Genomic DNA, 16,759 nt, shown 5'->3' with positions numbered 1-16,759 from the left:
AGAAAGAAAGAAAGAAAGAAAAAAGAAAGAAAGAAAGAAAAGTTCTCCTTCAAGAGACTGTTGGCTATCCCAAGGCATAAAACAAGCTTTACTGCCCTAAACTTCACACATTAAATTAGTACTCAAGTATAATTTTACACTTGACAGTATGAAGGGCACCCTAGAAATAAATAAACCAAAGCAGCATTTATTAAGGGGGAGGGGGAGGGGGAAGACTACCGGCTGTTGTCACCGTAATTGCAACAGCTGGGTGGATATTTAATATCAAAGAGCTGTGTTTCTCACACACCCCTAAAATTAGCTGCATTTCGGAAATCTAAATTTCTCACTTCAGGTATACACATTTCTAAATTTAAAGTATATATACTACAATCTGTTGACGTCTAAACTCGTGATGACCATCCCCTTTTCTGCCAGCTATATAGCACTTTCAATATGCATAGTGCTTTGCAATGTTTTTAAAATAGCTAGCACTTCCCAAATACAGATGGAACTAGAAGTTACAGTATAAGATTCATGGAGCTGTCTCCACTCCTTCTCTCTTCCTCCCTTCCTCCCAGAAACAAGGAATATGGAAGTAGGGAATCTGTGACCCTGCAGATGATGCCGCACTCCAACTCCCATCAACCCCAGCCAACTTGGCCAAAGGTCAAGGATAATGGGAGTTACAATCCAGCAACATCTGGTGGCCCACATGTTCTCCATCCCTAATGTAGTATAACACAACCCATAACATGACATCACCATGCTGTGCATTTCCCCCTCTCCTACCTAACACAGTTGGCTGCCAGCTAGATTTCCTCCTCAGGCTGCTGACCTTTTGCTGACACATATATTATTCAAATGCCGCATATAAAAGAATACACAAACCTTCCCCAAATGATTGCCCCTTCCTTATAGCATTTAACAAGGCTGCAACACAAGGTATTATTAAAGGAGGTCCAAAATAAAGATTAAGAATACATTTTATTGCTTTTGATCTATGATCATTGTATATCAACCAAGAACAAAATTACACTGGGTGTCTTATAATTAAAAATAAAAACTAAAACACAAGACTGGATCCAAGCTTAGGTCTCATATGCGTTTGTGGATTTTCCCAAAGAATACTGGGAACTGTAGTTTGTGATGGGTGCTAAGAGTTGTTAGGACTGGAGAGCCATATTCCCCTTACAGAGCTACAATTTCCAGAGTGGTTTAACAATCAACCCTCTTTGCAGGGAACTCTGGGGAGTGTCTTGAGGGTCAGAGAGAGAGGCTTGGAAGGCTGCCTTTGGCCCCCGGGCCCGAGGATCTGCACCCTGATCTAAAAGATCTTAAGATGGAAAAGCGTGGGAAGCTAAATTCTTCATCTGGTGCCAAAATGTCCACTACATAATGCCAGGTAAGCCTCTCTGTAGGGGTCAATGCTGCCACCACTTCAAAGAAGGGGTAGGATAGCTCAGTTGGTTAGTTAGAGCATGGTGCTAATAGCAACAAGGTTGCAGGTTCAATTCCCATAATGGACAACTGTATATTCCTGCATTGCCGGGGGGGTTGGAATAGATAATCCACAGGGTCCCTTCCAACTCTATGATTCCATGACTAATCAGTAGCTGTGATTTAGACATGTTCCTGCTTAGCCATTATTATTTCTTGCACTTTTCTTCAAGCTGCCACCAAAAATGGAAGACTCAATAAGATCTGAAGAAGAACCTTCACCACACTGATGAAAGGGCAGTAAGGAAGTCCAGCTCTTACAACAAAGAAGGGAACTTGTGGTTCTCCTGATGAGACTCCAGTTCACAGTAGCCCCAGCCAGCAGACCCAAAGGTCAGGTATGATGCGAGTCACAGACCTTCAACATCTACAGAGACAAAGGTCCCCCACCACTGCCTTACCTGCACCCAAACTATTCTGAGGTTCGCTATCTTGCATCTGTGTGGCTAAGGCTCCAATTTTAAGCACAGTGGCTAAGGAATAAGTCCCACTGTAAACAGCAGGACTTACTTCTGAGTAAACATGCATACAATTACACTGCTGCAGAAGTTCGTCTTATGTATTTACTTAGGTTACCATAACTTGTTCATCAATTGATCCAGCAAGTGGTAGGTACCATTTTACTATGTAAGATATACATTGAGGCTGAACTAAACACACCCAAAATCACTGGTTCTCCTGACTCAGGATGGAGTGGGATGTCAGGAGAGGTGACATTTCGAGTATTGTGAGTGAGAGACAAAACCTACTGGGGCACCAAGGACAGCTCCCAGACTTTCCTTTATATTGCCTTAGAGGGGTAGGAAACCTCATGCCTGGGGGACAAATGTGCCTCTCTAAACCCCCCCGATCTGACCATCAGGAAACTTCCCAACCATACCCCCTTTCATCAAACCTCAACCATCATTGGCCCTCCTTCACACGTTCCTTGAGTTTTTCGACCTAGCCTTTGTCCATCAACTCTGATAAGGCAGGATGGAGAGGGCCACCACTGGCATGTGGCCCAAGGAAGGTTGCCCAGAAGGCAATGCAGCCCTCAGACAGAAAAAGACTTCCCATCCCCGCTTTCAAGTTTCAGAAAAAAGCAGCTACCGCATACCTTCCAAGTGCCATGATTTAACCATGGCATCCCCAGAAATACAGAAGCCATCTTGGCTTCTGATTTGATTTGGGAATGTCCCAGAAATGTAGAAGGGCCTGGGGTGCCTGGGTAAAGGTGGGGTTACAGGGAGGATCCTAGAGTCCTCCTGCCTCCTTCCCGAAGCTGGCAAGAACTTACCAGCAGTGGCGGAGCTTCATGCTCCGGCACCGGGGGCAGAGAGCAGGCGGGGGCGGGGCTGGGACACATCCTGGGGGTGGGGTGCTCCGCCTGCAGGGGCAGGGCACCCAGCGCAGGCAGGGAGCAGCCGCGATGGCACCCTGAGGATCGCGCTGCCGGGGACGGTGCGCTCCCACTGCACTCCTCCTCCTGCACCAGTGATTACCAGGCTTTGGAAAGGAAGCAGGAATGCTCTCAGAACCTGTCAGAGCATCGCACCTCCTTCCTAAAACTGGGCAAGGTCTTACCAGGTTTGGAGAAGGAGGGCAGAGAATCTGCATTTCCCTGTTTTCCCTATTGTAATCTGTCTCAATTTTCATCTGTTGAATGTTTGAGGGTATGCTACTGTGGTGGCAGCAAGTTTTTGCCTTTTTATTACACTTTAAAATGCTGCTTGTTGTAGGGTAGCAGTGGCCCAAACTCCAGGAAGCTGCTGTGCAAATATGGAGTGGTTTGTTCAGAACCCTTTTTACTTTTTCATGCTAATGGAAACTATTTATTGGTGCAACAGGAAATGTGCCTTCAATTCAGAAAGAAAGTGTGTTTTGGCTACCAGAAATCTGGGGAACAAAAAAATAAGAGAACAGCTTCGTATATCATTTTGCCACAAGCAAAGATGCCAGCTCATCACTAACAACATCACAGCTCTCAAACTTCTCAACAGAAATGGCTGTGGAGGATTCATGTATATAAACTCAGGAATTACAAGCAATTATGATAGATTTGTTTATCGTTTCACACATACCAGGAGTAGAGAACTTGCAACACTATCACATGAACCAAAGGAAGTGTTTTTTTCACAGCACATGCCTGATCTTTGGAATTTTGTGTAATGTCATGCGATAATGCCCATCTGGATAGCATACTGCAAAGAACTAATCCAGGGCCTTGCAACAGAAATAAACCATATTGACAGTCACAAATATTTTCCATTTTTTCGTTCGCATGCGTAACATAATTTGCATTATGAATCCCAAGCTATGTTTGTGGATGAGCTTTTTTTCTTAGTCTAAAAGGGCGAAGAAGAGCTTTTGAATCAACTCTTTAAAACCTTGCTGGAGGGAATTAAACAGAATAGTAATTGGGGAAAAAACAATTAATCTGGGTGCCTCTTAATTTGCAACTTAGCTTTCCAGGCTCTTTGCTGGGTAGTTTTTTCTATTATATTTTCAAACCTCTCTGCAGTTACTATGAGAGCTCAGTTGGAGAACCTCAGCATACACTAGTACCAAGCTTCCATTGCCAAATTAGAACAAGCACTTCACGGAAGATGTGGATATTAGGGCTTTATTGCTTAATAGATTAATCTGTAAGATGCTCAAGCAGCAGATTTTTTTAATGCATTATTATTATTTTTAACACTTATGTTATTATTATTATTAGATTTCACTCCCATCCCTCCACCAAGGATCTCAAGATTTCCCCAGTCCCCTTAACCTCACAACAACCCTATGAAGTTGGTTAGGGCTGACAGTGACTGACTCAAGGTCCTAAAGTGAGCTTCATGGTTGAGCCAAGGCAGGGGGAGGCAACCTAAGGCACATTGGCCGGAAGCGGCCCAATTGCCTTCTCAATCCGGCCCGCGGACGGTCTGGGAATCAGCGTGTTTTCACATGAGTAGAATGTGTCCTTTTATTTAAAATGCATCTCTGGGTTATTTGTGGGGCCTGCCTGGTGTTTTTTACATGAGTAGAATGTGTCCTTTTATTTAAAATGCATCTCTGAGTTATTTCTGAGGCATAGGAATTCGTTCACCACCCCCCCAAAAAAAATATAGTTCAGCCCATCACATGGTCTGAGGGATGGTAGACCGGCCCAAGGCTGAAAAAGGTTGCTGACCCCTGAGCCAAGGCCTCCAGGCTTACAATGCTAATCATTACAAAATGCTAACCCTGTTATGCAAACGGCAATGACCTTTTGAAAAGGGACATCCCTCCTCTTCTAAGAGGGAAAGCCTGTTCTAAAACATTTGCATGCAGCATCTAAGAAAGAATGCTTCCAAACTATTGTTTTTAATCATAAACAAGTTTACTCAATAAATTGGCTTAGGATGCAATCCTGTACACATTTACCTGGAGAAAGCCCCATTGGATTTCTAAGTATTTCTGCATAGGATTGCAGTGTTAGAACTCATACTGTAAATTGGGTTGAGATTTATTTTATTGAGTGACAAGTGTAGTAGCGAGGATCACTGGATCGTATTCACTGAGTACCAGTTCATACATGAATGTGCATTTTTTGTTTGTCCTGGACAAACAAAACACACCCCATTAATAAACACTGTGTTGTGAAATGGTTGATATGAAAGTTCTGTCTGTGTTAGATGGCTCAATCACATATTCTAGTGACAAAATATGAATGGTGAACCAGACCATCTATTATGATACAGCTGATGTGCCCAAATAAGTGATTGCTGAAATCTAAAAATAATCAATGAAGCCTGATAGAACTGATACCTCCAGTCCGAAGTATCTAGTGCTATCAAGAATAGTGCTATTTGGACCATTGCTCTGAACCAGGAAGTTGCTTTGCATGGCGTAGGGAAACTCTATGATTTTGCAGCATCTTTTATGTTTGCACTTCTTACGAGGCAAAAAAGGATGCCTGGAGTCCGCTATGTGAGCAGATTTTAGCATTGCTCCCCCACACCTTAAATGTCCAGCTGTCACATTGCCCAAATGTCAGATCAGCTCCTATTATTGGATTCAGACTCCTCACTACAGTTTTCAAGCAATCTGGCCAATCTGCACTATGCATTGCCAGAGGGACTCCAAATTATTCAGCAGTGCATTTGGACTCCTGAGGGAGGGAAAGGGAAGGGATACTATTTCAATAATTTAATCACATACTTGAAAAATGCCATAAACATTTTGTATCATTCACAGGAGCCTTTAGCATATCATGTGTTGACACATAAGTCAACATAAAGACTTTGATTAATGTATATATTTGTTTTATTACCGGAAAAAACCCTTAGTATTTACCAAGTGAATATCATGTGCTCAAAATGTTTCATAGACATCATCTCCGTAATCAGAGAAATCTCAGTCCAACAGAAGTTGTGTTGTTTGAATATTATAGCAATAATATTTAAGTGGGAATGAAACATGCAGTATTTGTATTTGTTTCCCCAACAATTAGAGAGGTTAAGGTGGAGAGTTTCAGTAAAACAAAATTTTAAAAGGATCCTGCCATTTTAATAGCTGTTGTTCACTCTGTATACTTCAGGATCTGTGTTTGACCAGACTCTTCAATTCATCTTTCAATCTCTAGTATTCAATCCATCAGTATAAGGCCCTTTTCATTCCCAGCACTAAATCTATCACTATTAATTTGTCACTATTTATCATCATCTTTTAGCAGAGAAATCCAGAAAATACTCTTTCATCCTGATCTTAAGCATATTTACTCCTGTTTACTTACATCAGAAGTAAACCGCATAGAGTTCAACTGTGGTTTGTGGACCATCACTGGTCTGTGCTGTGTCTGTGGATTTGTGATAGAAGATGGGGGCTAGCCCACTTGCCCCACTGAATACACTAAACTCACAACTTCTGCTCACTTTTTTTACATGGCTGCAAACTTATGTGGTTAATTGAAAAATAGATAAATTGGAAAAATGCAGGGCGGATCAAAATAATCAGTAGAAAAAACGTCAAAAGGAGGTGTGGGGGGGAAACAACAATTGGCAGTCCCACCAACCATTGCACCCACCCTGGGAGTGTGTTCAGGCATCATCAGAGAGTCCTAGCGAGAGCAGAGAGAATGGTGGTCTAAGAGCAAGGGGAGGTGATCTGAAGCGTGGCCCCAAAATGCAAGACAGCTTCCTCCTAAACTGGTGGGAGAGCTAAAAAGCAGAGATAGTCTTCCTGGCTTTACACCTTTTTGCGTTTGTGCATGGTTCCTGGGAACCAAACTCTCGAGTAAATTGTGGGCTTACTGTTCATCTTGATTTTTAATTGTATTTTTATTTCTTCTTCTATTTTTTTAAAATAATTATTTATTATAGATGTATTATATTGCCTTAGAGTTTGAATACTATGGAATTAAAATTGCTTCAACAGGCAGACAAATCATTAAGTGGTCTGCCAAGACCCTCAGCAACTTTCCAGTGGTCCATGGGAGGGGGCAGTTTGGGACCCACTGCTATACATATCTACTCAGAAGTAAGTTATATTGAGTTCCAAGGGGCTTAATCCCAGGTAAGTGTGTATTAATTTAGTTTAATTAATTAGTTTTAATTTAAATACTTTAAAGTAAAGCATATAAAACCATAGTACAATATAATAACACAGATATAACTTTTTAAAAAACCCTGAAAACCTTTAGAGCCAACATTTTGTATCTTTTAGGGGTGGGGGTAGAGCGAAAACTGCCTGTGGTATTGTTACTAAAAAGACATTCTGTTCCTTTAAACGTTCTTGTGCATCTCTCCCACCCTCAATTCCAACCATTACTATCTCCATATATTATACTTGCCATAACTCCCTGTTACAGTGAGTCAGTGTGCTGAAAATAAACTTCATGGCTTGTATTCTATTCGAAAGCAGAAGCCCAAACATTGAGGGGGGGGGACCGCGGCGAGAATTTACCCTCTGTCCTAGTGTAAACCACAAAGAAGAGGAAGTTGGGACTTAATAATTGCAATGAATGTTGGAAGAAAAATGTGTGCTCTTGACATCTGATGGAAGAGATAAATCTGTCTCTGTGAACTGAGACTAACTCTCCATCCCCACAAGTTTCCCAGTTTGGGAAAGAGCGGGGAGGCGTGCAGGAGTGCGACATCCACAGCCTTGCGAAACCTCTTTGAAAGTCATTTTTCCAGTGGGAATATCAGTCTCATGGAACCCCTCACTTAAATCCTATATTTACAAGGCCAGTTTAATTTTGACACAAAAGACCTACAGTGCTCTCTTTCAAGTGAAGCTGTGGCTTCAGAAGCAGGACTTTCAAAATTCATAAAATAACCCCAGTCATTAATGCAGCCTTATTTTTAAAAGGTGACTGCAGCAAAGGGGCCAGTGCATCCATTTTTTAAAAAAAATTAAAAAGCCTCTAAGCGAACTGGGTGTATTAAAGATGATGACAGCCTTCCCCAATCCTACCCCGACCTCCCAAACTCCAGGCGTTTTGAAAGATGAGACACCCAAAAACAGAAATAAACTAAGGAACTACACCAAACCCACACACTCACACACATTCAAGCCACAGTTGACACTGTGAGGAAGCCAATTTTTAATCACACCCTTCTGGCTTTTTTGTATGGGATGTGTCTAACACAGTTTTACAGAGACCACTTGGACCGCTGTGTAATTTTGTCACTCCAGCAACTTCTTTCTCAACAGAAACAAATCTTTACTGTTCCTCATTCAGACAACCTCATCTTCTCCTCCCCCCCCCAATCCAGACTCCCTCTCCTAGATTTAAGAGCAGTAAGAATTATTTCACATTTGCTGATTCCCCGTTCTAGACAACTTATTATAAGGTTTAGGCTACCTGGGAGCAAGTTCCCTTGAATTCAGTAGAACATTTTTCCAAGCATGGTTAGGCCTGCAGCCAACGTACAGATGTCACAAGAGTCAGCAGTGTTTATGTAATTGGCTAAAAACATTCTCATATATTTAAAAAAAGATCCCCTCAAGTAACCAAGCAGTGTTTATAAATAAAACATGCAATTTATATTCCTTTATTATTATAGAATTAACTTTATGTATTACTTTTATCTTCTATTATTATTATTATTATTATTATTATTATGTCTGTATTACTTGAATGGGGGACACAGGTGGCGCTGTGGTGTAAACCACTGAGCCTCTTAGGCTTGCTGATCGGAAGATCAACGGTTCAAATCCCTGCAACGGGGTGAGCTCCCGTTGCTCAGTCCCTGCTCCTGCCCACCTAGCAGTTTGAAAGCACATCAAAGTGTGAGTAGATAAATAGGTACCGCTCCGGTGGGAAGGTAAACGGTGTTTCTGTGCACTGCTCTGGTTTCACCAGAAACGGCATAGTTGTGCTGGCCACCGCAGCCCCAGAGTCATCTGCGACTGGACTTAACTGTCAGGGGTCCTTTACCTTTACCTTTTTATTACTTGAATGAAGATAAAGCACTATCACAGAAGAGGCATTTTCCACACACACAGGAAGGACTGCTTCTTCTAGCAGATAGTGCCTGCTGCAGTGCGTGTAAATCATCTAAAAAAATTGTTTATAGGTCCCCCCCCCCTTTTAGAGCTATTGTTTTGTTCAAGGGCAAATAAATTAAAACTCATGATTCATTAACTACTTTTTTAAAAAAAAAATCCTTATTAATGACACTTTTTCTTATTGTTCATTGTTTTTATAGTGTCAACAAGGTACATTGTACTGTAGACCCATATAAGTGGTTAGGTCCCTGCACTAAGAAGCTTACAGTTAAACGTAAATTAAAGTGAATGAAGATGCAGGAAGGTTTTAAATCTATCTTCATCCCTGCAAAAGGAGAAAACGAACCATGCCCATTCTGAGCAGATAAGTTTATTGTAGCACTATAAAGAAGGGATCTTTTACGTTTCCTATTGTAGTTGGAAGGTAATTGTGCTTCCCAGATCCCAAGACTTGGAACAGTGGCCACTCCAATGACCTCTCCTGCTCACATTCATTGCTCTACCTCAGGTTAACATTTCTACACAAGAAACAATGCAATAGGGTCTCAGAGAGATTTGAGGGCCAGTTTAAAAGAGTCGAGAAATATGGGCACAGCAGTAAAGGTGGCGAGAGAGGAGATTCCAGCTGGACAACGGGAAGAACTTTCTGACAGTGGGAGAGGTAGTGGACTCTCCTTCCTCAAAGGTTTTTAAACAGAGGTTGGATGGCCATCTGTCATGGATGTTTTTGTTGAAATTCCTGTGTTGCCCGGGGTCCCGTCCAACTCTATAACTGATTCTATTACATGCAAACACTGAAATCCTCATCAGCACGAAAACCAAGTCTCTAACTCAAACCGGCCCATCCCTACCAGACAAAACTTTGCCCCCCTCGAGTTCTAAGTTTACACACAAACACGTGTCCAGCACGTGCCTGGTACCTCTCCTTTCTCACTAAGATCCTTCTCCTCCCTCCAAAGTATGATCATTCAAACTAAGCAGGAGAGTAACAGATGATGATGATGAAAGGAAAAGAGTCGGGGTGGGGTGAGAGAGGGAGAAGGAGAGACGCCGTTTAATGGGATATTCAATATCCTGCAACATGCATTTTGAGCTCTGCACTTCCAGCGGCTTAAAAGCTCATAATGCGCTCTGTACTTCCTCTCGCTAATGTCCACAGGGGGTTTAATGCTGGGGCCGATCGATGGGGCTCCTCTGGTGTCACGATCTCTCTCTCTTTTTCTTTACTTTTTCTTTCGCAAAAAGCAGCAGCATAAGGCAGACTGGGAAGGGACGGGCTAGAGGAGGCGGGATTATTTTGGAGCGCCGGGAGAGGGGGGAGAAAGGAAGGGGTGAGGGAAAAGGGAGGGATTTGGGCTTCTCTCCACCAGGACCTCCCCTCCAGATTTCTTCCTCTCCCCTCCCCTTTTATTTCCCAAACATCTCTAGACTGCCCACTCTACACCTCCTCCGCCTCCCCCCCCCCCGCGTTGTGAGAGCAGCCAATTCTAAGGGCAAAGGGAGGAAAGGGCAAGCGGCTTCGACCGTCGCGACTGCGCATGCCCGGCCATCCAGGCATGCTCAACAAAAATAGAAGGGCAGCCCAACTGCCAAATGATGGGGAGCAAAAGAGGCTCTTCACCTCGGTAGGCGATGGGTTTGCAAAGAAGAGAAGCAGAGGAGGGGAGGGGGGCACGGGATGGGTGGGTGAGGACTCTTCCAAAATATCCCCAAGAACTCCTGGAGGAACTTTGCCACGCTTTGAGAGCGCACTATTCAGATGCCCGAGAGGGTTTGCTGTCAGCCCGGGTTTATTTTTTATTTTTTATTTTATTGGACTCTTCTGCACCGCTCCAAGGCAGCACGTGATGGGCAGGGCAAGAAGGCTCCACCGCTTTCTTCACCCTTGGGAAACTTGTCCTCCTAACCTTGGGAAGCGGGGCTGGTTGGGGGGGGGAGGGAGAGACGCTGCAGCCCCACCAAGGAGAAAAGGCAGCAGAGAGCGAGGAGGGGGTTTGCACACACCCCAACTCCGCCCCTCACTTGGCTGTAGCCATCCAGCTTTAAGGAGACTTTGGGGCTGGAGGAGACAAGGGTGTAAGATGTGACACACGTATCTGCACGCGCTCACGCGCGCACGTATCCCACCCACCCCCCTCCCCAAACACACACACACACCCTCTCCGTTTTCGTCGTCCACCGTCCCTACCTTTCGGATTTGGTGAATTTGCGAAACGCCTGCCGGAGATCGTGGAAGGAGCGATAGGTCTGGGGCTCGGCGGAGATGCCTTGCGCCCGGGTGGTGCGGGGTCCGATGTGGGTGGTGGGCGCGGGCAGCACGGACTGACACTTGTGCAGCTTCCTCCTCAGCTCCTGGATCTCCTCGTCCTTCTCGGACAAGCGCTTCTCCAGCTCTTTAATCCGCTCATCCTTCAGCAGCAAGAGCTTGGCAAAGTCCCCTTCCAGCTCGCTCATGTTTCGAAAGCCCTCGCTCCGCTGCAACTTTTTTCCCCTTCTTTTTGGTATCCCGTAAGGAAGCGAGCGGGGGAGCGAAGGAGCAGCAGCAGCAAAAGCAGCAGCAGCAGCAGCAGCGACCCAGGCGAGCGCGGAGTGAATGGAGCCTCTAAGTAAGAGAGGGAGAGAGAGGAAAGGGGAAAGAGAGGGAGTGAAGAAGAAGGGGGGGGGGAGTCAGTCCAAAGCAGTGGGGAGAGATCTGCTGTCACTAATGGGTGGTGGTGAGCGGCTTTCTTCGATCCACTTACTGCTGAATGGGCTGTAAATGGAGGCAGCAGGATGAGAGAGGGCTGAGATCACTGGATGTTGAGTGCTAATCTGGAAGCGTCCCTCGGGACCGGGTGATTATCTTTCATTGAGAAAGCAATTAGAGCTACCCTCCTGCTGCCGCCGCCGCCGCCGCCCTTCATACCTACCGGATTCACTCGGGGAGGAGGAAGAGGAGGAGGAGGAGGATGGAAAGAAGAGGCATGCGAATAGCCAACAGCAGCCCCACCAAACTCCTAAGCTCTCTCATCAAGACAAGAGCTCTCCCTTCCTCCATCTCTCTCTCTCTCACACACACACACACACCACATCTTCTGTGTTAAGTGGTACAGACAACAGAGAGAGGAAGAAAGTTGATGGAGAGAGAGAGATGCAGTCCTTAAAATAGCAACCATTATTACTATGCAGCCTGAAGGGTGACACAGCTCCCTGTAACCAAAGCTTCGGGTCCGGGGTTGTAAAATTAGATGTCCTTCATAAATTATTGATCCCTCCCCTCCCCTCAAAATAACCTCCACAAATTGGTTCCTTCATAATGGTACTTAGCATTTGGCCAGGCGTATGTCAAGGGCTCCAAGCACTCCTGGTGCGTTTTTCTCCTCGAGAATCCTAACAACAGCCTTGTAAAGTGGGTCAGTGTTACTAACCGGCTTGTTATAATTGGGAACCGAAGGCACTGGTGGCTCGCTTAATAGGACACATAGGGGGAATGTGAGGAGGGCTCCAAAAGCTGCGGCCAAGCGCCCCCAAAAAGCTAAGGAGCAGATCATAAAGGAAATTGGCATCTGCACGTTTGTTCCCGGTGTTTGCTATTCAGAGATATACTTTTCTCTGAATATGGAAGTTCGGCTATTACAGCTGATGTGGGGGGGGGGTCATAGACCTATAGCACAGACCTAACAAACCCATCACCGCATCCTGTGGCAACTAATTCCACAAGTTAACTCTGCATAGTTTGAAAAGTAGGCGCCTTCTTTTCCTGAACCTTTCCCCAATTAAATTGTTTAGATGACCCCAAGTTCTAATATTAAAAGAGGAGCAGGGAAATCTCTCATTTCATTCATAATTTTACAGTATAAACTTCTGTCACATCTCCCCTTCCCTTCTACATTAAACAATTCCAAAAGTGTGGCCTTTTCCTGTATGGATAACATTTCTTATCAGCTGGCTTGTTTTTGTTCTATATCTTTCCAGTACTGCAGTATTCTTTTTTCTTTTTAATGATGGTGTGATCAGAACAGTGCAAGAAAAATCCAAATGTGGCTGGGGCACAGATTTGCATAAGGGCATTGTGACAATGGCAGTTTTCTTTTTGACCTCTTTTCTATAATTCCTGACATAGAAATTGCCTTTTTCTCTGCTGCTACGCACTGAGTTGACATTTTCAGTAACCTATTCACTACTAATCTTTCCTGGGTAGTCATAGACTAATCAGATCCCATCAGTGTGCGTATATAGATTTTTGGTTTTGTTGTGGGTTTTCCTTTTTACCCCAATGTGTATGACTATACACTTACTTATATTAAATCTCATGCACCATTTTGCTGTACCTTCATGCAATATGGAGAAATCCTTCCAATATCTATTCACAAACTACCTTGAGTTTCATAATCAAATAAATTTGGCAACTTCGGTGCTCACTCCTGATGCCATTTGTGAATAACACAGCTGACTTTCCTTGGGCATTTAAACTTGCTAGTTTATTGCTGACCTCTGCTTCCTACCCTTTTGACCACAGAAGGGTCACTTGCTGTGAGATTTGAACTGAAGACATGTCAGCTCATGGCCTGCTATTACACCATAGTACTCTTAATAATCTTTTTATTCCTTCCTTACTGGGGCCTCTCAGAATTCCAGGGCAGAGTTCTCTTGCTCCCATTTCGAGTACCCCAAGTGCTGCTTTGGTGAGTGCCTATGCATTTAGAGTATATAATCTTCAAATTAACATATATGTGAAGATACTGCTCTCAAATTGTGCAGTGTAACCCTTCCATAATAACAAAAAAATAAGTCCCACTGATTTCAATGGCTAGAGGTTGGTGCTGAAAGGCAGTGTTCTCAAGTACACCTACTGGGTTCAATGGGGCTTTCCTCGAGAAAGTCTGGAAACGATTGCAGCAACAGGTGGAAATCCTAAAAGGGCCATAGCTGCAGGCAAGCCTTGCTTCTTCAGGGATGTTCCAGCTGCACATCTTTCATCTACGTGGGGCTGCCCTTGAAACTGACCCAGAAACTCCAGCGGGTGCAGAATGCCATGGCAAGTCTCCTCACGGGGTCCTCGCCATGGGAGCACATTCATCCGGTGCTTTACCAGCTGCACTGGCTCCTGGTGGAGTACAGGATCAGGTTTAAGGTGCTGGTTTTAACCTTTAAAGCCCTATATCGCCCAGAACCCTCATACCTACTGGACCGCCTCTCATGGTATGCCCCATGGAGGACCTTAAGGTCTGCAAATAATAACACCCTGAAGATCCCAGGCCCCAGGGAGATTAGACTGGCCTCGACCAGAGCCAGGGCCTGGTGGAATGCTCTCTCACAAGAGACCAGGGCCCTACAGAATTTGACATCTTTTGCAGGGCCTGCAAGATGGAGCTGTTCCGCCAGGCCTTTGGTCGGGGTTCAGTCTGATTCTTTTCTTTCTGCATAAGAACAAGCATTAAAGAGGTCTCCTACCCTGCTTTATAAAACCAGTGGTAACAGTTGGCCCTGGAGAATATTAACTACTCTCAGTTTTACCCATGGACTGCCTTCTATCCAGATTTTTATGTGCTCTGAACTAATTTTAAGATGTATTTTAATTAATTGATTGTCTGTTCTTATGTTCTTTGTATACTGTGTTAGTTTTATGATGTTAGCCGCGCTGAGTCCAGCTCTGGCCAGGGAGGGCGGGGTACAAATAAAAGTTGTTGTTGTTGTTGTTGTTGTTGTTGTTGTTGTTGTTTTAAGGGGATAAGCCTCTAGTGTAGCTCCATAGGTTGTTGGACTAAAATTTACTCATTCTCTGGCCATTACCCTTGCTAGATGGGAAGTCCCCAAAATATCTAGAGGGCTACAGGTTTCTTTCCCCTAACTCTAGTGTTGTTGTCGTTTAGTTCTTTCCGACTCTTCGTGACCCCGTGGACCAGAGCACGCCAGGCACTCCTGTCTTCCACTGCCTCCTGCAGTTTCGTCAAATTCATGTTGGTAGTTTCAAGAACATTGTCCAACCATCTCGTCCTCTGTCGTCTCCTTCTCCTTGTGCCCTCAATCTTTCCCAACATCAGGGTCTTTTCCAGGGAGTCTTCTCTTCTCATGAGGTGGCCAAAGTATTGGAGCCTCAGCTTCAGGATCTGTCCTTCCAGTGAGCACTCAGGGCTGATTTCCTTCAGAATGGAGAGGTTTGATCTTCTTGCAGTCCATGGGACTCTCAAGAGTCTCCTCCAGCACCATAATTCAAAAGCATCAATTCTTCGGCGATCAGCCTTCTTTATGGTCCAGCTCTCACTTCCATACATCACTACTGGGAAAACCATAGCTTTAACTATACAGACCTTTGTTGGCAAGGTGATGGCTCTGCTTTTTAAGATGCTGTCTAGGTTTGCAAAAAGGCCTTGCTGAAAGCTTGAAGCATCTCTGCAGTGGGGTGGGGGGATCTTGCTGTTGTGGACAGGTGAGTTATTACCACTAAGTGAGGTGGATGAGAACACACTGCTTCAGGGAGGGGCAAATGTAGATTTTGGCAATCTGTCATGGATGCTTTCCTTGAGATTCCTGCATTGCAAAGGATTGGAACTAGATGACCCCCAGGGTCCCTTCCCACTCTACAATTCTACAAAATAACTACAAAATAGTTAGATGCATATCTGGATGGAGAAACCAGTAGCCCTTGAGATGTTGTAGGACTATAACTCCCATTACCTCTGGCCACCAGCCATGCTACTTGGGACTAATGGAAGTTGTAGTTGTAGTGCCACACATTGGCTGCCCATGCCCTAGACCAGGGGTCTGCAACCCGCAGTTCCGGAGCCGCATCTAGCTCTTTTATACCTTTGCCGCGGCTCCGGGGCAGATACTAGCGAGGGGAGGAGGCGCATTGTGCGCCCCAACACTCCCCACTGTGGCAGGCGCTGTACTGGCTGTGACGTCGCATGGGGGCGGTGCGTGCGTTAGTCACGCACTGTTCCAACATCACCTTCCCACCCGCTGTCAGATTGGAGGGCAGCAGCGCACATGCTTTAAATGTCACAATGGTTTTGCGGCTCCCAGTTGTTGTTTTTTCTTCAGAAACGGGTCCAAGTGGCTCCTTTTGTCTTAAAGGTTGCAGACCCCTGCCCTAGACATAAGTTCCACTGAAATCTATTTAATTATTTATATTGAATTTATATATTTATATACCACCCTTCATCCGAAGAACAAAGGGCAGTTTGCAATATAAAAATACAAAAATACATAGCATAGTAACAAAAAAATACTACCCCCTCCCGCCCCACCACCCCAGTTTAAAAGGCTATAGATTGTTTACTTAGCCAAAGGTCTGGGAGAAGAGGAATGTTTTTTCCTGGTGCCTAAAGATATGAAACAAAGAAGCCAGGTGAGCCCCTCTGGGGAGAACATTCCACAACGGGGAGCCGTTGCAGGAAAGGTCCATTCTCATGTTGCCACGCTCTGGGCCTCTCATGGAGGAGGCACATGAAGAAGGGACTCAGATGATGATCTCAGGGTCTGGGTAAGTTCATAAGGGGAGAGAAGGTCCTTGAGGTATTGTGGTTACAGTTCAACAGCATCTGGGAGCTAAAGATTGGGGAGATTGTTTAAGTTGTCCTCTTTGCTACTCTCCATTGCTGAAGAATTGTGTGGTCCCCATGAGCAGCTTGGCTGGGTTCTGATGTTGAACAGAGCAAGGGAAAGCTTTGCTTTTCTAGTTGCATTTTACAAGCTTATCACAGAGCTCTGGTTGAGGTGGGGCTAGAGCATGCACTGCCCTACTAGGACTACCGATTCACTACCAACAAACACAAGGCAACATACAGTTGCCTTGTATACAATCTGTGTATACAACACAGTTTGTAACATTTTCATT

General features: G+C 44.7%; 1 protein-coding gene and 1 long non-coding RNA gene across 7 annotated transcripts in view; one reads left to right on the top strand and one right to left on the bottom strand.

The window, feature by feature from the left end:
* The window catches only part of PRKG1 (protein kinase cGMP-dependent 1), a gene marked incomplete at its 3' end in the record, with an annotated part of 706,724 nt that overhangs the window by 611,214 nt on the left and 78,751 nt on the right, over positions 1–16,759 (bottom strand). For all 6 annotated transcript variants that reach the window (XM_082222041.1, XM_082222042.1, XM_082222043.1 and 3 more), the window contains one exon: positions 11,129–11,542. In XM_082222041.1, the coding sequence (XP_082078167.1) occupies positions 11,129–11,394 (266 nt within the window). In that variant the 5' untranslated portion in view covers positions 11,395–11,542. The remainder of the gene's footprint in view (positions 1–11,128; positions 11,543–16,759) is intronic.
* The window catches only part of LOC309532209, a 738,788-nt gene that overhangs the window by 658,429 nt on the left and 63,600 nt on the right, over positions 1–16,759 (top strand). The gene's annotated exons all lie outside the window — the stretch shown is intronic.

The sequence above is a fragment of the Podarcis vaucheri genome (assembly GCF_965113315.1).
Source record: "Podarcis vaucheri genome assembly, chromosome: 5".
In the NCBI taxonomy this organism is placed as follows: domain Eukaryota; kingdom Metazoa; phylum Chordata; class Lepidosauria; order Squamata; family Lacertidae; genus Podarcis; species Podarcis vaucheri.
Note: the sequence above shows the minus strand (reverse complement) of the source record. Positions and strands in the feature narration are given on the sequence as shown.